The sequence below is a fragment of the Lygodium microphyllum genome, chromosome 18, assembly GCF_053477565.2.
Source record: "Lygodium microphyllum isolate KBCC chromosome 18, Lygodium_microphyllum_v1.1.10, whole genome shotgun sequence".
NCBI classification, from domain to species: domain Eukaryota; kingdom Viridiplantae; phylum Streptophyta; class Polypodiopsida; order Schizaeales; family Lygodiaceae; genus Lygodium; species Lygodium microphyllum.
Window position 1 is genome coordinate 42,772,425 of NC_141152.1, and position 22,939 is coordinate 42,795,363.

The window sequence follows — 22,939 nt, forward strand, 5'->3', positions numbered from 1 at the left end:
CATTTTAACTTGCACGTGACTTGGCTCTAACATTGAAAATGTAACGTAACTAGAACTTCAACTTCAATGCTTGCATCTGCACATGGAGCCTTTTGGTTGCCAATAATGGTCTACCCTTTCCATGAAGTTGCACCCCCCTAACATCCTTTATTCCGTGATTAAAAAACATTATCTAACAAGAAAGTTGGCTCCATTGGCCTCGTGGATATTCTTTTTTCAAGTTTAACTGGGTGGATATTATTTCCTCAAGAGTTTGACTTCACTTACTGGCTTGGTCAATACTCTCTCTTAAAGAATTTGACTTTACAATGATTCATTCTCCTAGCTTTAAGCATTCCACTGTTAATTACTTTTCCACTTTAAGTCTGGAAAAATCTCAACTGCATTAAATGATACCTAATCCTAGATTTGCCTAAAGGTTTTCCTATTTTATGGCCATGGATTGAGTAGATGGTGTCGCTTTTTATGTGGGGTGTGATACCCAATCTTAGTCCTTCAACAAAGATAGCATCCATGAGCCTAGGACTAAATCTTAGTCCCAAGCTTGCAAGCCTATGTCTAAATGACCAATAGATGATCCTATACTCCCTCTACAAGAGACCCACCTACCCAGATTATGATTAAGAGGACTCTTTATCGCATAGCATTCTATAGAATTTTCAAATCAAAAGCTGAAATATTGTTATTCAGCCCCATCTCTTGACAATATATGTTATAGCCTTAATTTATTAAGGCCACATTTTTGGGAGCTTTCTTATTTCTTTCACATGAGCTTAATATGGGAATACAACCAAGTTGGATTGATGAAACCTTCAAAAATTTACCAACACTTTAGCATAGCTGCCTCAAATCTCCATAATACCTACACCTTATTTTACCCCCTACCTAACATGGATTGACAAATATGGTGGTCAAGTTATTTAAATGTTTCTTAACCATCCATTGTCTTGCACTTCTCCTTATCAATTCCATGGAAATGGAGGTAAGCGAGGATCTCCACTCCCTAATTTTGTCTTTAGCTCGTGTATTGCCTCTCTAGATTTCACTTCTTCACTACCTATTGGCATCTATGATTACATAAGTATCAACTCCTGAGCATCGAGGAGTAGTCTCATGAATTGGAGAGGGAAAGAAGAAAGTGGCCTTTCAAATATACCCAACACTGGAAGTGATGAGCAATAGGTACACTCAATTATGTGAAAGACAAGCGAGCCTAGACATCTTACCATAACATGAATTAACATACTGGAAACCTTCCATCACAATTTAAATTTGCTACTCATATACTAAGGGTAAGAGTTCAAAAACCAATACCCACTATTTCGCACTAAAATCATATCCAGATGTGTTCATCAGCCAGGGCTAATTGGAGTTCTTTCTCAACACTTGCACCTACTCCCCTACTGTGCCCTGATAAAGCCCCTCCAACAAACCCAACCAAATAAAAAAACAATAATCCATCCTTAAGAGACACCTCATTTACTTGTCCCTCAGTAAAGTTGCAGAAACTTAAAGCATGACGAGACATCTTTCAGCATGATCAACGTCAAAAACCCTGTTAACATTCTTGCAATTTGAAAGAATCATATGCAGGGTTCTTTTGTACCACCTTTTACTGGGGTGAAGCATAGGCTTCTAAAACATTGATAAGATGCTCCGCACAGTCACAACCAACCATGTGGCACATACAAAAAGAACGCATCGCCTCAGAATACTCAACGCTCAAAACTAATAACACTAAATGTAATTGGCATTGCTAGTGCTTAAGATAGTGACTTCACAAAGCACATTACAAACCAGTTGATTTGTGTTGCCAAGCTTAAATCAAATATCAACATAATATCATTCCTAGCGCATATTATAGCATTACAACACAATCGAGCATTACAAACAGCAGACATCCAGGGAAAATCATAACACACACTGCACATAATAGCACAGTATCCACATACAACTTGTCGCAGACGAAACGTCCTTGTTTTGTTCACCTGATGATAACAATGTAAAGGTGCTGACCAACCAAGCTCTCTAGCACAACCTGACTTCAACACTCCCTACTCACAAGATCTAGTATCAGCCCTCAAAAATTCAGCAGCCAATCAGAGAGCTACTACAAGAAAGCACATTCGACTTGTGCGAAGAAAACACAAACAAGCATGGGACTCCTGAATGGGAAAATGAAGGAATGAAACCAACACGAGTTGTGCAGCAGAAATGGCTGCATGATCATTAAATAACACACAAGGCAATGCCATTACATAATGGGCACTGAGTTAATCATAAGACCCAAGGTTTTGAGCGAGCAAGTATGAGCGATTGCCACAAAAGGAAGGGGCTAAGGTAGGTCATAGCAGCCAGTAACGGAATGATCAGAGGTAAACCAGTGCCCTTTCGGGACAAAAAAAAAAGCCCCAGCAAAAGGCACTTCAATAGGCCAATCTTCCTTTAAGCCTTCAAGTGTTCTTGACTTTGGACACTTACTTGAAACTATTTCACTCCGAAGTGCACCTTTTGCTTGCTGATAAAGAGGGGAGTGTTTTGCACTCTCTCAGAACTAGCATGTACAAAATGCTTCCCTGATGAGGTCATATTACTTAAAACCGTTGCCGCTTCTGTGCGTTGCCCATACTGACTTCATCGTCCTGTTTTGAAAACAAGCAGAGAATGAGTTTCTCTGGAAAAAAGAAGAATTAAAGCTACAACCACTCCTTTGAATAGGCCAGTGAATCTTATCTCACGTGTAAAACTGGCATACTTGTACCCTAGACAAAGCTCCTACATGGGGATAGTCCCTTCCCCCAGACTGCCAATCAACCAGGTTTAAATCTAGCCATATAGCTCACCAAGAAAACATGGTCCAAACAACTAACACTCTGCACAGTATTGACATCTTAAACTATAATTGACAGTAAGCAGACAAAGGTTTGAAAGACTTACCAAGCCAGAATCTTGGATCGAATCAGCTGCAGTATTACTTGGGACAGACTCTGAACGGCATTTTGCATGCACAATGGGACCCAGAGCTGCAGTATCTAGGCCTTCATACGACACACCTGAAGGAGCATTCATGTAGACTGCTCCTTTATACATCCATTCTTCTGTCTCGTCACTATAGAAGTCTTCAAATGGTTCGCCACACAAAGCACAAGCATTTTGATTCTCATCTGCCAAAACAGCTAGAACTTCATCGTGCTCCTCTGGATTTACAGTCACATCTTCAGAAAGGAAAGAAGGATCCACTTCTGAACCAGCCAACCCTGTACCAGTAAGCCATTCCTTTGCACTGACAAACCATTTCCTTGATATTTTCCTAAGAGACTTCTGCCTGCGATTTCTGGAAACGTGCCAATCCATGTGTTTTCCATGCTCCTCTTGGTGCTTAAACCGCAGTCCACATGTTTTACACTGACGAGGAAAGTCATTGTACAAAGCATTGATGACAAACTCATTTCTTTCCCGTAAAAAATCCTGTTTGAACTCATAATCAACTGAGCTGGCAGTTTCATTGGTTGCAATAGAAGTCATTGAGGTGGAAACTGCTGCAGAAGATACCCCCCCACCACCCAAGTTTCCTTTAGGAGGCAAAATGTTCATCGAAGGCAAGCTAGGAAGTAATCCAGCTGATTGAGGTGGGGAAGAAGGTGAGGCAGAAGCCACTGGAGCCATAGAAATAACTCCCTGTGCCATAAGAGATGACAAAAGACCGGTGAGATCAGCACCTGATGTGGGTGCTGGCCCAACAGAGGACTGAGACGTTGAACTTCCAACTTGTGAAGCCATAGGTGGTGGTCCTGGCGGAAGGGGAGGCTGCAAAACCTTTGTAGCCATGAAGGGTTGTGAGGCAGACAAAGGCAAAATCCCAGACATTGAGCTAGAGTTAACTGATTGAGATTGTGCAACAGGTGGAACTGGTGCCACATTTGCCCCTCCAGACGAATACAAAAGAGGGGGCGGGCCACTTGGTAGAGGTGGTTGGACCTGCACCGGTTGAGAAACATTGGCTTCAGATGGCCCTGATGAAATAGGCTGATGAGTCTGACCAGGTTGAAGAATTTGAGCAACATGCGATGACGGCATTAAACCTGTCTGTAAAAATGCTGCCAGAAAGCTGTTAGCAGTTCCATCAATAGGCAGTCCCAATGAAGTTGCTGTGGAACTATCAGTAGCATCGGACCCTCCTAAAGTGTTTGTTGTGGTTAACTGTTGCTCCTGTGTGGTTGGGACAGAGCTCTGTATCACCATTGGCTGCTGGGGTGTCTGAACAGGTTGAATGATTGTAGATGGCTGCTGAAGAGGCTCGATAGCTGTAAAAGGAGCTCCTGAAATAGCTGGCAAATGACGCTGCAACTGCTGAAGCGACTGTAGTAATTTGGCTGGCAACTGCGGCAACGTCGAAATATTTACTTGTTTACCAGCCGGTTGTTCCCCTCCTGGTTGAGGAGCTTGCAAAGCAGATTTCTGAATGCCAACAGATGGTCGAGGTCCAGGATGCTGGTTGAGGGGTGGTCGATGTGGTGGCTGCAGAACTGGTGGAAGCTCTACAGGGGGCTGCACCTGAAGAAGAGCCTGTCCAGATAATGGATGTTGTGGAGATGGCTGCATTACTGGACCCTGACTTGGGGACTGTGAAGGGTGCTGGTAAGGTGACAACTTCTGTTGGTCTTGTCCAAGGGAGTGGGAAGGAGGCACCGGAATATGTAAATTAGCTGTAGTGGTGAAGGAAGGTGGTGAATATGGCCTCTTGAGCTGCTGTCTTTGATGAAACGGTGAGACGGGTGTGACAGGAGACAAAGGGCCAAAATTAGGAACTCCGTGGCTTACAGAAGGACCAGCATTTGGATGTGATATTGGTGGTGCAGGACTGATCATCGACGGATTTGACACCTGAGAGCCCTGAATTGAAGAGCTAACAGCAGATGACTGAAAGTTTCGAACCACTTGCAAAGGTCGAGGCCTGGATTGCAAACCAGGGCCACTCTGTGGTGGAAAAGGGTGGTTCATACGGGCACCAAATGGACGATGTGCAGTCATACTACTTTGTCCCATCATTGGACCTTCCAGGATAGTATCTGCAATTGGCCTGGACCTGTTATCTTGCTGAATTGACAAGGGAAGCACTTCATCCAACTCCTGTGAGTAAGACCCATCACGAAAAGTGTGTCAATGAGAGTGGGGGGGAAAAGGTCCTACACAAACAAATATGACTGGAATACACAAATCAGATCTTACTCTTCCAACTCTAGTTTCTGAGGATGCAGGCCGATCTAACACAGACGCAATCATGTGCTTTCGCCAGTTTGAACCATCATTAAGTGGTTCCATGCCAAACTTCCCTGCACTTGGAATTCCAGAAGTTAAACTCCTCTCAGCATCTCCAAATAGCCTTTCGCTACACCCTTTCCGAAGGCTATCTTCGAGAGGTGAAACGTCTCGCAATCTTGGACTTGCATCTGACCATGTATAATCTTCTTCCACAATGTTTGACCAACTTCTAACGGCAGTTCTATTCCTGCTTTCTAACTCTTGTACAAGAGAGGCTGGAGCCATCCTGGGAGCTCTTATGCCCCTGATGTTTCCATAAGCATCTACAAGGGCCTCAGGAGAGAGCTGCTGCAGCTCATGTCCAATTCTGACTCCATGAGTAAGTGCAGTACTTTTCAGTGGTTCAAAAGGAACTTCTTCTCTGGACCATTTCTTACCCCATGGTTTCTCTGGTTCAACTGCACTATTGTCATCTGCTTCACTTGCTTGATCAATGACATGATCAGGAAAACTTGGACCAGACTTGTGGACATGAGTCACTTCAAGAGGCCCTTTCTGAATCTGCACCGGATGCTGGAACATCAACCATCAGAAGTCAAGCCAGAGGTAAGAAAAGCAATTATATGATTTTCTATGCTATGCTTATGTAAGTTTTCATGTGCACACATGCATGAGCAAAAGAGCACTTCTTTTGAGGAAAGCTATTGTATTAAATATCAACATATGGAGTACCTCGACAGACACTTTTTTTGTTAATACTGACTGGCTACATGCCTTTTTTGTGGGGAGCTAGTGTGTCAAAAATTTAATGTGCAAAGTGGCTAAACAGCAAACACTCTGAATGACTGCAGCCTTTAAAAACTCAGACATGCTGATGAACAAAACCACATGGACATCAACCCAATCCTCAAGTGACAAGGCAATACTGGCTACACATATGGTCTTCTTTTTATGTGCTATTTACTTTTATGGCTCGGCCAATAAGGTTGAATGTTAAAATGTGAAGAATGATGCTAACCAAGAAACATCAAGTAATGTTGATCGATAAAGAATCTTATAAAATGATTCAGACCTATACCAGCCACTTTACATACAAGATATACTAATCCATGTACCTGCATATTGTAAAACCATTGACCTCCTTTTCTTCAAAACATAGAGTCTAATTATATGGAGACTGAAATATAAGTAGATGCTGTCCAAATTAACACCATCCACTTTTATACAAGAATTATCAATCCATGTTCACCTTGCAAACCAGGAAAATATCTTCAAGAAATTGTACTTCCAAGTGAACAGACTTAGGCATAGTTGGATGTCTTCCAATGGAGGGCAACCATTTAGAAGCAAACGGTTTCTTGAAAGGGCAACTGAGCTAGAATGGAAAAGACAAGAAACCCTGCATCCTAGCTTTTATGGTCAAATTAAGGACAACTACAAGTTAAAGGGTGAAACGAAGAGAAACTTCAGAGAGCACCTTGAAGAGAAGTTTCCCAGAGAAGGATTCTGAAGAAAGTTCTGCAAATATAGAAATCTTGTTCCATATAAAATAAGGAACTTGAAAAACTGTGCAGATAACAATTTTACAAGAGCACGCACAGAGAGAGAGAGAGAGAGAGAGAATACATGCCATGATATTTCTCTGTTGTGCAAACTATAGTCACACAACTTTCTATAAAATTGATTATAAAGGCATGGATTCATAACTGCACAATGTAGTGTAATACTGATATTAAGAATCTGCAATCCTGTAAAGGTTCTAGATGATCCTGTGGTCGATAAGCGTAAACTACGTAAAAAAAAGCTATTTAAAAATTGGCATGATCTTGTTAAAAATGGATTGAGAAAATTACATCAAGTAATATAAATCGGGAGAATGCAAGTTTCAAAAAATGTGCCAGAACAAAGCTATTGAAGTGAGGATTCCCAAGTTGTTTCGTTTGGGGAATCATAAATGTATTCCAGCTGTTCCTAAGGGCTGAAATAGACATTCTGAATCATAATACTTCAGCAGTTTAAGGTCATCTATTTTCACCTACCTTAAAGGTGTTGGGCATGGGGAAGTTTGTTGAGCTAAAACATGCTTTACAACTGATTAGCATTTTTAAACAGCCCCAAAACATGCTCGATTGATGGAAAACGTAAATTTGGTGTGCAGTTCAAAAAGTTTCCGTAGTCTCCCAAAACCCTACTTTTTTGGAGCACCCTTCAACATCTATAAATAGACCAGCTGCCCACCATTCAACCTCATCCTTTGGTGCAGGTTCTCACCCTACCGTGCAAATTTCAGCCATCAGCCTCCTAACATCTGCTGTCCAGCCATCACCAAGTACAACCCATCACTATCCGGCCCTAGGCAGCCTGTTTTCAGCCATCACCCTGCTATTTGGAGGTCTCCATCTACTGCATCATTATAGCACTTGATAAGCCTGCGTTTTCAGCATCTAGTGCTGGGCAACAAGCTGCTGCCATCTCTCCCACCAGGCAACTACTACAGTACTTGCGTTTTTGTTGTCTCTCTCTCTCAACTTGGAGGGATTATAACATTCAACACATCTGGCAATCCGTCTCCTTTTATCTCCGTCAAGCCTTGTGTCAGGTTTGTATAACCATTTTGAGTTGTATGAGCCAAAACCCTCTTCTATTTCTCCTTTTGGTGTGCAAGATCCAAATGGTTTTCAGTATGTTAACTTTAATAGAGGAGCCTCTCAAAGCAAATACCCTTCATCAGGTATATCTCAGCCATCTGTTTCATTTGAGCAAGTAAACCACACTTCTCAACTTGCTCCCATCCCACCACTATCTTCTCCACATTCTAATCTACTTACATCCTCATTCCAAAAGCTTGGATTACATTCCACTTCCGCTCAAAGCACACTAGGGATTGGATCTTCCATCACCCCTAACACTTTCTCTTTCTCAATCCCACCATCTACCCACCCTCCAATCACTCCACCTCTTGGCGCATCATTAGGGGGAATGCCACCCTTTAACACCATACCTTCCACATACCCCCACTTTACCACATCCTTCCACTCTAGGATAGTTGTGATGGGAATCCCCCTCACAACCTTGCAAACACAAGGATATCCATCCTCTGCTTATGAACTGTCATCCCACATCCCTTGGGTCACTTCTATGTAGGGATTTTCATCCTCTGCTCCCCGTGTCCCTATCCCTCCACCATGGACTCCACAAGCCGTTACCATGCCCATACCCAATCCGCCCTTGCGCACATTTGGATCTAAAGTGCACACTTCTCGTATGCATGGTAGGTACTCTAGGATTCCTTCCCAAGACTACATGCCCCCACCCTATTCACCCTACCCCCATTACACACCTCCATCTCCTAGCACTACCAATCCTGTTGTGACACCCAAAAACACTTTCACGAATAAGACTCGTTTTAACGGTTTGAATTTCACCACTTGATTGAACTTCATGCAACAAGTGCTTGAATCTCACGGACTTTGAAACCCCTTTGTTGATACCGAGCCTATGATGGACCCTCGATTAGCTTACCCTGATCACATCCGTCAATAGTGAGCCCACAATGCCACAGCCAACGTTGAGGTAACGCAAGGGTTGCTTCTTGAGCTCCAAGCTCAATCACCATTTTCTCCTTGCATCTAAGCGTTGAAATCATCTCATTAACCACTATGTAGCACGAGATCGCACTCGACATATCAATCTCAATTTTGAGCTTCAAGAGTTTTCCATTGAGGAAGGGGATGATCTGAAAATAAAGTTGCCTGAATATCAACATTTACTAGCTAAGTTTGCCACTATTGGCTCCGCAAAGTCAGATGACAATTAGGCCATGTTCTTCTTGAACAAGTTGCCTAACAAATACTTCCATTTTATCCAACGCATTATCTCATTACCTAGATTGCTGACCTTCTACAAGTTTGAGTACCAATTCTTACGTTATCTAGATTAGTCTTGCGTTATCTAAGTAACCAACCAATCTAGGTAATGAGATTAGTCTGCTAGTGGCTCACATATTACACTTTACGTATCCATTCCTAGGACATCCACTACACCTTCAAGGACCACTTTCCTACCTCATTGTATGCAATGGTAGCCACACACTTGGCCTTTTCCTTTTTAGACTTCCACTGCATACTTACATTCTCATTGCATTGCACTTAGCTTTGCTTTCCTTTATTTTCAGCTTTGTTTTTGAAGCACCTCACTACTCGCCTCTATGCTTACAGATTTTTTCTCTCTTTTGCAAGGTTTTTTGTATTTCAATTAAGGGCTAACCTACAGGTTTGCACCAATCCTTTCTAAGCTGGAGAGAGGAGATGTGTGCCGTTCCTTTCATGGTTCCATCTACTCGCCTCTATGCTTGCAAATTTTCTCTCTTTTGCAAGGTTTTGTATTTCAATGAAGGGCTAACCTACAAACTTGCACTAGTCCTTCCTGAGCTAGAGAGAGGAGATGCACACCATTTCTTTTATGGTTCCATCTACTTGGAGTTTTGCTCTTCTACCAGTATGGAGGCTTCCCCTCCCACGACAGATCATGTAGCATCTCTCTTGATGCTATCATGGTGGTGACTTCTATCATTGCTCTTCCAATAGGGCTACTTCGCCATCTTCATTCACATGGTTCTCGACACCACATGAAGATCGACATCCTCAAGCTCCTCTTCCTTCTTCGGCATTGACATCCAAGTTGAGAGGAGATTCCTACCCTTCTTGGTATTCTATAGGTTTCGACACTTATCTTCGACATTGGCCTCCCTCCCCCCCTATTGTATCTTCCCTATGCATTGCATGATTTCATCATCTTTATTATCACGCGCTTGGGCAAGTGAACAATTTCCCCACGAGAGACACTATCTAAGTGGCACTTACTGCATGAGCATTCTTCACCATATAGCATACTATGCATCCCATTGTACAAAGCACCACTAAATGGATCCTAAGTTGTTTCCATCGGTGAATTACACTACCATTCTCTCTTCCCATGATACTTCATCACCTTTCCCTCATCATCGACATCCTTGAGTGGTTGGGTAAGCTTATACTCATTTGTGATGTGTTGGATGTACCATCCCTACTCCCATCTCCTGAGTCATTGTTACTTAATCGACCACCATCCCTAAAATTAACTTTTCATCCAAAAAAAAAAGTTCAATGCAGTTCCATCTGTCTTTGTAGGGCTTGGTAGACCACTAGGCAACTAACGAGCAACCTTTATTTAATGCCCTTCCCTCTCTGGGGTGACTACTTGGACTCCCTTGGTAAGATAACCATCACCTCTATAGCCTTGGTAGACCACTAAACAACCAACATGCACCCTTTGTCCAATGCCCTCACTACTTTGGGGTGGGACACCTTGGGGTAAACATTGTCAGCCTTCCCTTTTAGGCTTAGTTTTAAGCTTGAGAGGGGATGTTGAGTTAAAACACACTTTACAGCTGATTAGCATTTTTAAACAACTCCAAAACACGCTTAATCAATGAAAAACACAAATTTGGTACAAAGTTCGAGAGAGTTCAAGCGGTCCCCCAAAACCCTAATTTTTGGGGCACCCTTCAATATATATAAATAGATAGGCTACTCACCATTCAGCCTTATCCTTTGGTGCAACTTTCTCACTCTACCGTACAAATTTCAACCATCAGCCTCCTACCATCTGTTTGTTTTCTACCATTTCAGCCATCAGCCTCCTACTGTTTGCGTTTTACATTTAGGTTTTGGTTTTTGCTTGTCTCTGTCTTAGTCTTTGTGTTTCAATCTTGGTCATACATGTTGTATTTCCTCAGTACAAACTCTAGCACATCTTCACAAAGTTTTCATGGGTGTCCTTTGCAAACAATCAGTGTCCTGCCAGATATATATTACCTATGTTCCAGTAAATTTTGCGCTGAGCAAATATAGGCACACTCTTACTTCTGATCTCCTACATAACAATGAGAGCGTCTTCTATATTTTTAACTTGTGCTTAACAACCATTCAAGCATTTCCATAAAATATGAACATAACCTTCTTCAATTCTACAAGGCCTATATTCATATGCAGTGTCATGGATTCTATTTATGAGTCAATTAAAATTTTAAATATCTTTAAATCATAGTCCACCACTTACACACAAATTTACAATCTTAAACTCAAGACGACTTCTTAAATGCATAGGGTCATGCCCCTTTGTTTTGTACAACCATTGTTTGCTAAACAGCAATCTACAAAGGAATAGTCCTCTGTAATGCACCCTAGGCACCAACCATGTCCAGATGGTCATACACAAGGTGGGCACTGTGCTGCCACAGGTTGCAGGCAACAAAGCAGTCAAGCAAGGGCAACAATCATCTTGCTAAGCAACAAGCAGGTCGGCCAACAAATGAAGGGATATACTTTGATGATGTGGCAAACACATAAGAGTTGTGCCAGTTGGCAGATCTATGGGGAAAAAGGGCTTGCACATGCCTATTAAAGGCAGAGTCAACGTGAATATTAGGGTCACGATGAGAGGTCAGGAAGAAGACCTGTGCATATCTATTGAAGGTAGGAGCTATCGTGAGCATCAGATTGTCATTGAATTGAATTCTGCGCCTTGGTCACCTTCAGCAATTGTCATCTAGATCTAATCGTGATCTTCTCCTAGAGAGTCTACAGCAGAATATGGGCACCAGATGGTGCGAGCATGAGCACATGGTTTGAGGAGCACAAGCAGGAGTGTTCAGGACTGAGCAAGACTATTTAAAAGGCTGATTGTGATTGATCAAGGGACTGTACTTTTGGATTTGGCCAGCATATGCACTCTGACAATACAAGACAGCATGGAGTGCTAGAGACTGAAGTGCAGGGTAAATATGTCATACACATCTTAAATTGTAAACACACATTACTGCTTAATATATGATTAGAGGATTGGTTCTCATAATTCTCTCGGTTATACATCCTCAAAGCAAGGACAATTCAAAAAACATCAAAGTCGAAGGTAAAAGTTCAAACGTGCATGCATACGAGAAACATACATATCACCAACTTAGCAACTGTCATCAAGAAATTGCCAACATCAAAGAAACTATAGAGATCAAAAGACTGCTATTGGAATCATGTGAGATTTTCCGGCATCTCCATATGTGCTTAGGATTTCTTGCATATTTTCATATGATTGATCCCTTGACATTCTTTAGGCACTTGGCCTACTCATTTGGAAGCCCTCGTACAATGTCCCACTCTTGTCTATATATAGACAACCTTGTAGTCCCATACTTCATCCTACCAATACATTGTTTTTGGTACTCAATACGTGCCCATTTCCTCTTTTCTCCATTCTTGTCTCCAAACATCATCATTGCCTTCATCAAAGCAAGTATATTGACCTTTGACATTCGCTTTCACTTTCTCCCCAATCATCAGCTGAAATTTTGCTTTATCTTCTCTCCACCTCCCTCCCCCTCTGATATTTGTCACTATTTGGCTATTTGGCATCCTACTAATGGTGACAACTCGTGATAGCAACAATGCATCCGATGGCAATAGAGGAAATAGTTCACGATTTCGTTGCTAGTGGTTTGGTGTTATCTTACAAGTATGTCATGCAACTCATGTGTAGGTTTCAGCCATCAACTCTCCCTCCAATGCCTATCCAACCCATCACAATACTACCACATCATCAACGGCCCTAGCACCCTATCCACTATTGCCACCTATCGACTCGAGCTACTAGTGACTAGTTTTTGCACCTCCTAACAACTATGTTTACAATTTGAGCAAATTGCCCCGCTGTCCAACCACTTCTAATGCCCATTGCAGATTGCACTAGATACAATGCAAGCCCAGTCAGCATCGTCTTCACCTTCCTCTATTGTTTCCCAACTTCCTACAAACTCTAGTGATCAATTGCCATTATCTTCAACCAGTTACATTGTGCATTTATCGGTTCCAACCCCAAGGACTACTATGCCTTTGTTTCCAACCTGCTCTCCTTCCATTTTCAAGCTCATCTCAACTCCTACCAGTGGCTACAACACTCAAGGTCTATCTCCAGTGGATGCCACTCTCTAGAGGATTCCCTCAATCCACTCTCATGAGAGTCATCGACTATTTGATAGCTATGTCATTGAGCATCTTGTACACTCTTTCCTTTGTTTACAGCATTCATTTGCTCAGTTCAAAGTTCTCTTTCTTCTCTATTTGTGTTTTTGGATTTTACATTTTGTGTTCGTGTTGAGTTCTCTGCATTTTACTTGTGATCATACATTCAGTGTTTTCTTCTACAAACCCTCGCATATCTCCACAGCCACATCAGCATATTGCTGCGTTTTCAGTCAGCAATTGCTATTCAGCCTTCTACCATCATCCGAGAGTTGTCAACCTACCTAGGACACCTAAATTTTGCAACAACCTTGGTCATTTTCATCAAAAGCCTGTGTTTTCAGCACTTAGCAAACCGCCCTACTGCCTATTATCAATTTCAGCCAATCCAAACTCATCATCTGCATCTACAGCAGCTAACCACTTACAGAGAGTACTTGAAACATCCCCCAAGTATCCAAGCAGCACATGAGACACGACACAAGCCATGTCCATGAATAAAAGGAATTGGACATCAGAGTCACCTCCTAACCATAAAGCCAAACGTGCTCACCAGCTAGCAACAATCTAGGTCACAACCACATCCCAAGGGTTGGTGTCCCAAACCATCAGCCCACACCGTCCCCATGTACAAACGCATCGGCCAATAGGCCATGAATCCAAGATTGGTGACCACACAATGAATGTGCACAAGAGGGCCTTGAGTATAAATAGCACTCAACTGCCCTCACCTCAAAGTGCTCTTAGTGCATTCGCACTAAGTCACTTCATGACCACCATGACCAATGCTACTAGTGCCCATCCGAATGTCCAAGATGTAACACTTCCCCCCTTATGAATGATTGTTGTCCTTAGCAATATCCTTAAGCACAAAGTGAGGAAAACAACTATTCAAGGAACGTATCGACTCCCAAGTAGCCTTCGCCTCCGAGCGGTTTTTCCACTTGACCAAATACTCCAATTTCAAAATAAACGATCCTACAATATCATTTAGGACTAAAGTCAAGAACCAAATCAGATTTTAAGTGGAATATATCGAGCAGTATCCTCAAGCCGCAAGACATACAAGAACACATACGAAGGAAAATACTTTGCGAACAGGGCTTTAAATACAAAAGACGGAGATATTGCATTAAAATTGTCTACCACATCAATGCAAAAGGCACAACTATTGGAGGTAAACCATATCAAACACACACCAAAAACTCACACATGGTACTACATGATGCATCAACTACAAGAATTGCTAGCCCACAAGTTTGACACAAGTACAAAGGAAGGCAAAACATCAAAGACAATCAACATCATGTCAATCAATGCAAGCAACCATCTCTTACCCACATGTTACCCAAGAATACACATGAAACAACATACAATAAACACTTGAATACACATTAGTGTGACAATATCAAGTGTAATTTGAATGGCATATGAAACCAGGACCATTGTGTGTATGTCAACACCCACCAAGACATGACAGCCAACATCCATCAGCCATAGCCCAACCCATAGCCAAGAATGCATCAACCAAGACATGATACCACCAAGACATAACAAACATATAATAGCCCATAGCCAAGTATATACTCTCAGTCCTTAGCCTCACACAAGCCAGGCACTAGGCAGCCAAGGGAAAAGGCACTTCACTCCTACATAGACAAGTTACGATGCAACACAACCATATGTTCTAGACACCAACACATCCAAAATGCAACAAGCACACTACCAAAACAAGTGAACACATAACCACAAGCTGCAACATCATTAAACAAGCTTCGTCAACCTAAAAATATTGTCAAAATTGTGTAAAATGCAATAGAACATGAACATAACAAAAGAGACACAACAGAATGGGAAAAGAAGCCTCCCACACATGCAAAGCAATCGTGAAATGCGGTGATTAATATGGCCCATGCCCCCCCATATAGGCACAAACTATTTGGCACCGGCAACCATACACTACCACACAAGTCAAACAAAAGTGAGCACACATGACATCTCAAATAATGGTTGCTAGCACATTGAACTTTGGTGCTCAATGTGCTTACATTTCTTCCTCTTTCCCTCCCTCCATTTCTCCACATTCTCTTAAATTTCCAAACTTGCTTGGTTTGAATCTCTCTCTCTCTCTCTCTCTCTCTCTCTCTCTCTCTCTCTCTCTCTCTCTCTCTCTCTCTCTCTCTCTCTCTCTCAGCCTACAACTCCAGAGATGCCCTCAAAGCAAAGGAAACATATTTACACAAACTTCATTTCAAAACGTAAGTAGTGATGATGTCATTTGGGAGTTGATAGATAAACTGATATGCAGCACACTTAGACTCTTCTATTTCACCATAGGCATTACAAGTCCAAAATTTAATTGTTACCTTTGAGCAATAGTCTTCCAAAATTGGAGACAGTATCTGATCATCATTGATTTCATGCAAAGAGGAGGTGACAATTTCCTTTGAAGGACCAAGAAATGTGATAAAATTTCACAAATATTTGACTACGAGTGTTTGATTTAATAGACATGCTTGTTACGTGAATGCTTAGTATTACAACTAATGAATGTTCAAAAGCGGAGGTCATACTCGAAAGAAAAGGTAGCTTACATCATTAAATTGATTTGTTTGCTGCATTTTCTGCCTTTGAGCTTCAAGATACTTGGGATTAACATGAATGCTAGGGCCTGGTCGTTGAGAAGAAGTATCATCTGGCTTCACAGGTACAGTCGGAGGTGCACTTTGAGAAACAGTTCCCAAGATATTGAGTTCTAACTCCCTCTCTATAATCCTAAGTGGCTCGTCATAAATCCCACGCCATGTTTTGAACAGATGTTGCATGGCAGGGTGCAAAGACGGGTCCATTTGTCTGTATGATTTAATGAATACCTGACATAGATCAAAGCACCTGTCAGCTATGCATGAAAATGTTCAGAAAATGATCAGAACTTGACTGTCAAGTAACAGAGGGCTATGCATGAAAATGTTTAGAAAATGATCAGAATTTGACTGTTACTTTAAGTAACAGAGGGCTATGCATGAAAATGTTCAGAAAATGATCAGAACCTGACTGTCAAGTAACAGAAGCTTGATATTTATACCTCAGGTAGCCTGGCTCCAAATTGGCTGACGTAACTACTGCGAATATTTTTTACAATACTGTCGAGTAAATAAAGACAGGGTAGCTTTTGCTCAACTGGCACCTACAACCAAAACAACCAACTTAATAAGCAATAACAGGAATTCCTAATAAATCCAAATAATATGCAGGATTGATGGAGGTACACTTCCAACCACCTTGCTAGTTGCAGGAGAGAGGCTACAACAGGTTACCTATAGCCACAAGCAATAAAAGTACTACAGAAAAACGTATGTATACAATGATGAAATGAAAATACAACAGTGAAATATGAGTGATGATATATTAAAGCCATATGCATGAATCATTTCTGACACCTGGAGGAGCAGTGTCACATGTTTCAACATAGCAACATGTGCATGTTAGATTCCAAATGACATTTCGCTCACATTGAGGGTTAATAAAAGAAGATTGTAAGTCACCACAGTCTCAGAAACTCTTAGCACTTTCAGCATGACTTCAAACAAGTTATTTACTATCATAACACTTCTGAGACATGCATATTCTGGAACAGAGCTACATAATTACGTTCATAAAGTTTACATACAACTCACCTTCAATATGTGCTCACAAATGATGGAAGCTATTACATTTGAGGCATGCAAATTTTCCCCAGCAATAATTGTTAAATTGGTAATGATGGGTTTTGAGTTGAAGGTGAGCTCTGCCAGAGCATTCTTGTACTGAGAAACAAGTTCTTGTGTTGCTCCATCATCAGTGTCTTTTGACTTGTCATCATCTCTTGGCTTGTCCTTCACCTTATGTTTGTCCAAATCTCGATCCAGAGCTGTTGTCCTCGTTCTTTCGAAATCTGCATTGCGCAAGGGAATCCTGGAAGGTTTTCTTTCATCACCCTCTACAGGAGCAATCGTCTCTGATCTTCTATCTGAAACCCCACTGTCTGATCTACTATCCAATCCAGCTGGGTGTTCTGACCTTCTCTCATTACCAGTCTCTGATCTCCTATCAGATACAACCTTTGAATTACCCAAGCCTTTGCCAACTGCACTTTCTAACCATCTGTTTGCTGGAACCTTGCTGGCTTCAGAATCTCTCTCTACTGGCCCTTCCATTTTAATGTCTGCAATATGATTGGGGTTATCCCTGTCTGGAACTCCCTCGTTTCTTCTGTCACCCCTAGGGCCGAGCAAGCCTCTCTCTGAGGCACCGTCTACCCTCCTATCTGGTAGAAACTTGGGGCTATCCATGACACCATCATTGCCAGCATCCAATATAGCACCCGAATTCAAATTGGGGCTCCTCTCTGAAGACACTTCTTGAGGCCCATCAGCCGAATGCAATTTTCTCACCTGGTTCTGTGGTCTTCTTTCCGAACCAGGAAAGTTGTCAAGATTTGATAGAGCATTGTTACCATCAAACCGCCTCAACCCAATCGCATCAATCCTTCTTAAATTACCATCACTGTCGCTGTTCATTGTGCCATGTCCAGGCATCCGCCGACCAAAATTGTTGCCATCTGACCTTTGCATACCAGGCCCTTCCATCCGCCTAAAATCATTGCCACGATCTGCATTAAAACTGGGGCCTTGTACTCTTCTAAATACATCATCAAGTTCAGGACCGGGAATCCCAGTCCCTTCCATTCTCCTCAGAGTATCATCTTCAGGCTGTGACATACCAGGTCCGTCCATTCTCCTAAGAATGCCATCACCTTCAGGATGGAGCATACCAGCACCTTCCATCCTCCTTGCTACAATATCGTTTTCAGCACGCAGCATTCCACCAGCACCTTCGATTCTTCTCAGCATACTATCACCTTGAGAAGGTAATATTCCAGGTCCTTCCACTCTCCTGAGAGTCTTGTCACTAGCAGGTCGTAGCATTCCATGACTATCTATCCTCCTTAGAGCATTGACATTTTCAGGGTGAGGCACATCAGGGCCTTCTCTTCTGCGCAAACTGTTGTCATCCTCAGGGTGAAGCATACCCGCACCATCAATCATCCTTAAAGTGGGATCCCCTTCAGGGTGCAGTATACCAGGGCCTTGGGGGCGCAGAATGCCAGCACCTTCAGGGTGCAATAAACCAGGGCCTTCCATTCTCTGTAAAGCATGATTGCCCTGCGGGCGTGGCACAACAGGGCCATCCATCCTCCGGGGCTCATCCAAATGCAGCATACCAGGTCTTTCCATTCGGCGGGGCACATTTTCCCCATCCATGGGCGGCAAACCCCGACCATCCATTCTGTCCAGGTGAGGTAAAACTGGACCATCCATCCTTCTAGGCATGTTCTGTCCATCAATATGCAACAATCCAGGTCCATCAATACGCCTCTCAACCCCGATAGGCCTGGGGATGCCCATGGGCCTCTCTGCACCTGGGAGCCGCTGCTCTCTGTCATACATCCTCCCAGCAGGGCCAGCAATTCGGTAATGCATCCTGTCGCGCTCTGCAGCAGCAGCCGCAGCCATCATGCGGTCAGGGACCCGGCTGCTGCGTTCCAAAAGGAGGGCTCTTTCACGCTCCGCAGCGTCCTCGTCCATACGCCGCTTCATGGCGAACTCGCGCTGCTGCCACTCCATGGCACGCCGGTGCTCGAGGGAGGCGGCTTCCATTTGGAAGTTGTTGATCGCGAGGGCAGGGTGGTAGGGGAAGTTGTCGCGGGGGGGGTTGGGGGGGCGGGGGTTCAGGCGAGCCGTGCCCGCCATGGCGGAGGGGTAAAACGCAGAAGGACGCGTTCTCAGAAGAGGAGTTTTAGAGAAGAAATGAGAAGAAGAGGGGAGAGAAAGGACGAGAGGAGGGAGGGGGGGAGGGGAGGAGAGAGGAAGGGAAGGGAAAGAGCAGGGGAAAAAACAGAGTTTGCTCAAATCGGCTATATGAAGCCGCCCTTCGTTTTTCTTCCCCTAATTAACCTTTTCTCCTTCTCAATTTTACTGTATTTTTCTAAAATTACAAGCTTTTTAATCTCAGTAAATACCTTTTTTTTCCAAGCTTAAGCTTCCTTTCCTCACTTCTTTCCCCCTCATTGTATTTCATTCTCTTCATCGCGTGTCTCTTGAATTTGACACAACTTTTTTCTCTCTCATTCGCGTCCCATCTCTCTCTCTCTCTCTCTCTCTCTCTCTCTCTCTCTCTCTCTCTCTCTCTCTGTGGGCATTGCCAATATGAATCCGGTCAGTAGGCAAAAAATGGGTGGTATTTTAGGACGACCCTATCAAATTCACTCTCTCCCTATCGCTTACCCATTGGGCACTGGAAGCAACTTGAGGGTCAACAACCTAGACAGGGTAAAAGTCAAGCACAATATCCAATCACATTGGAGGAGGATGGTTGACAAATTTTTGAGCTTGTACACATTCGATAAGCCATCACCTGATCAAAAAAGTGTTAAAACACGATAGAAGTCTCAAAATCATGTGCCTGTGAAGGTGACAAGTCTACATGTCAAACCCTACTTATTGAAAGGCCTATCAAACTTATGCTCTCTCTCTCTCTCTCTCTCTCTCTCTCTCTCTCTCTCTCTCTCTCTCTCTCTCTCTCTCTCTCTCTCTCTCTCTCTCTCTCTCTCTCTCTCTCTCTCTCTCTCTCTCTCACAAGTTGCACCTATCATGACCACCTATACTTGGGCCACATTCTATTGTTGCAGTCATCTTCAGTTGTAGTGGCTATGGCCCACTCAACTTACTTGTTGCACCTACCCATTGCCCTCTTGCCACTAGGGCCTATAGATGTCTTTAGGTGCTTATTTTATTCCATAGAGTGCCTTCTTCAACTTGGACATAGATGTGGGATGCTCCATCTCCTCAAAACCTATTAGTTGCTCCACGGACACCTCTTCTTGTAGGTCATCGTGCAAGAAAGTATCCTTTACATTCATCAAATGTAACATCTGCCTTTTGGCTACTGCAATCACACATTTAACAGTTGCCATTATAGTTACTGGACTACATACTCCTCATAATGTATTCCATATATATTCAAGCATAGACTCTAGTAAGTAGTATTTCCTTATTCTTGTTAATAGAACCCTCTACATTGTGCTTAACCTTGCAGACACCCTTAAAACTAATAGCTATTGAACAACAATCTCTACAAAACATGTGGGCTTTACATCTTCAATAACTTTCATCATGCAAGCATAATGGTGAGTTGCATAACCCTTAAAACTAAATCTCTTAATAAGATATCTAACCTTACTACATTTTTGCAGATGACATCCAAAATGTTGCTGCTTACATTCTTTTTATCTAGACAAGAATGCCATGCTTGCTTACCAAATTGACATGTCTCATAAGTCTTTTGCATTTCTGTTTTCAATATTTGCAAAGCTGCACCTTTGCCCTTAGCATTCATGGTAATATTAAGGGCAGGAATGCTAACATCCAAAGTAACAATGCAATCAAATCTCTCTTTTTGTAAACAATATTTCCTTGTCATTGAAGTATTCTAGATAGTATCCCTTTGGATTATATCTAACTTGGAGTCCTTGTTTAACCATTTGCCCAATAGAAACCACATTCTTTGTGATACTCAATACATGCAAGATATATTGACAAACACTTAGTTTGTCCCATGATTCAAGCACAAGGGAGCTTTGCCAATAAGAGTGACATAGAGGCATAAATATCTCTTTATGCCATTTTGCATGGCTTGTCATATGGTTAGATGCACCTAAATCCATATATCAAACAACAACATTCATCATATGATACATGCCAAATAAAAGATCATTTTATCATCATTTTGCCTAGATAATGATGTACAATTCCCTTGCTACAATTTACAACTTTTAATGTCATCTTTCTTGTCATTGTAGTGTGTTGTAATATGAACTATTCTTCCACAATAATGATACACAATACCAAAGTTACCATAACTTCTATTTTGCCATCCACCTCTTTATTTAGAGCCCTCCCTGCCTCTAAACTTACCACAACCTCCTAGAATCCATATATCACCAGACTATTGACTCGATTTGTTTATTTGGTTACCACCGACACCATTCATATCATGACCTCTTGAAGAGGACTTGCCTCGACCTCTTCCTGGACTAGATCAAAAGGCTTAAAATATGTAGCTTGAACACTTTAAAGCAAACAATACTATTGAGAATGTAGTAGCCTAAAAACTATTGTCCACAACCTTGTGAGACCAAAGCAAGGCTCAAAATGGCCTCAGATGGCCCCAAAAACCAATAGTAGATTGGCATATATACAACATATTTCTTGCACACCAATTCTTACAGCGATTTGGGATTGTACTAGAGCTAAAAAAGAGAAATTGGGAAAGCTTCTTACCCTTTCCTTTCTTGATCAACTCCTTGATCCATCTTTATTTCATCTCCAAAACTATATCTAATAGTAGTGAGGTTTCAATTACCATGACAAAACTTGTGTTGAGAAGTCTTTTTTGAACCACCACACCAAATATTTATAAAGGATGCGAGGAAAGCTCGCTCCAATATACAAGAAGAGAGATGGAGACCAAAATGTTTTCATGCTATTCTTCTTCTTCTTCTTTCTCACCCAATAAAATGTATGCTAAGTGAAGATAAGGTACAACATAAAGAAAAGCATCCTACTAAGTGAAGCAATACATAATTGACTATAGTAATCACTTGGCACTATAAGTATGTAGTTCTAAATAAATGTAACTAGCTAAATACAATAATTGATGAGTTAATGACTATGTGAGGGTCACGATGACCATCGATGTGTTGAGACAATTCTCTTTGGTAGACCATGAAGCCTAAAGATTTCCTTGACAAACAACCTTCCAATATTAGAGGCCTTATAGTTTGTCTTGATCGGAACAAGGTGGAAAACCTTTGCCAACATGTCTAAAATTACCATGATAGAGTTGTATCCTCCTTGAACTAAAGGCAACCCTACTACAAAATCCATGCTAATGAATTCCCACTTTGTTGAAGGGATATCAATAATTTGAAGTTGGTTGGGAATTTTAACACGCTCAGGTTTCACTCTTTGGTAGCTTAGGCACTACTGATAGCTCTTTCTTATTGCATTGAGGATCTTAGCATAGCTAGGATGTCGCAAAAATGGAGAATCATGCATCTCCCAAGGTATATTCTTCTTCAAATCATGGTTAGCAAGTACACATAATCTCTTCTTGAAGTACATAAGCTCTTCCTCAACAAAGAGATCTTAGTACTTAAGTTGTGATTTAGGATCTTGATCCTTTGCCAGCATGTGTTTCCTTAGTTGTTGATACTTAGGATCCATTTTAGCTCCTTCCTTTTATATTTGAATTATGGGATTACTTGGCATTGATATTATAGTAGCTAATGACTTGGCTCTTGTGCATTCTTATGTAATGAGGATATTAAGGAACACCTTGCGGCCTAATGCATCTGCAACCACATTCCCCTTGCTGACATATATTTTATTTCAAAGTTGGATTCTTGTAAGAATTTGATCCTTCTTTGTTGCCTTGTGTTTAGATCTTGCTAGGTAAAGATCCATTTGAGACTTTTGTGAATTGTTATAGTAGGATGAATTTCTTGCCAAGCAGATAATGTC

The 22,939-nt window shown here is 42.0% G+C and overlaps 1 protein-coding gene across 1 annotated transcript; it reads right to left on the reverse strand.

Moving 5' to 3' along the window:
- Nucleotides 1-2,183: 2,183 nt before the first annotated feature.
- LOC148020801 (uncharacterized) lies at nucleotides 2,184-19,196 on the reverse strand. Its single transcript, XM_087698611.1, has 6 exons — nucleotides 16,994-19,196; nucleotides 16,402-16,503; nucleotides 15,911-16,189; nucleotides 5,230-5,835; nucleotides 2,938-5,130; nucleotides 2,184-2,642 (listed from the first exon to the last, which is right to left on the reverse strand). The coding sequence occupies exons 1-6, from the start codon at nucleotides 19,106-19,108 to the stop codon at nucleotides 2,595-2,597; spliced, it is 5,343 nt and encodes a 1,780-aa protein (XP_087554737.1). The 5' UTR covers nucleotides 19,109-19,196; the 3' UTR covers nucleotides 2,184-2,594.
- Between the last annotated feature and the right edge of the window lie 3,743 nt (nucleotides 19,197-22,939).

Bases quoted from the DNA above. Each gene is read 5' to 3' on its own strand.
- LOC148020801 (XM_087698611.1), bottom strand. From the start codon at position 19,108: ATGGCGGGCACGGCTCGCCTGAACCCCCGCCCCCCCAACCCCCCCCGC. The intron at 5,836-15,910 runs GTAAGCTACCTT...TTGATGTTCCAG, and splicing joins AAACAAATCAATTTAATGAT to CATCCGGTGCAGATTCAGAA. The intron at 2,643-2,937 runs GTAAGTCTTTCA...TTTTCAAAACAG, and splicing joins CGATCCAAGATTCTGGCTTG to GACGATGAAGTCAGTATGGG.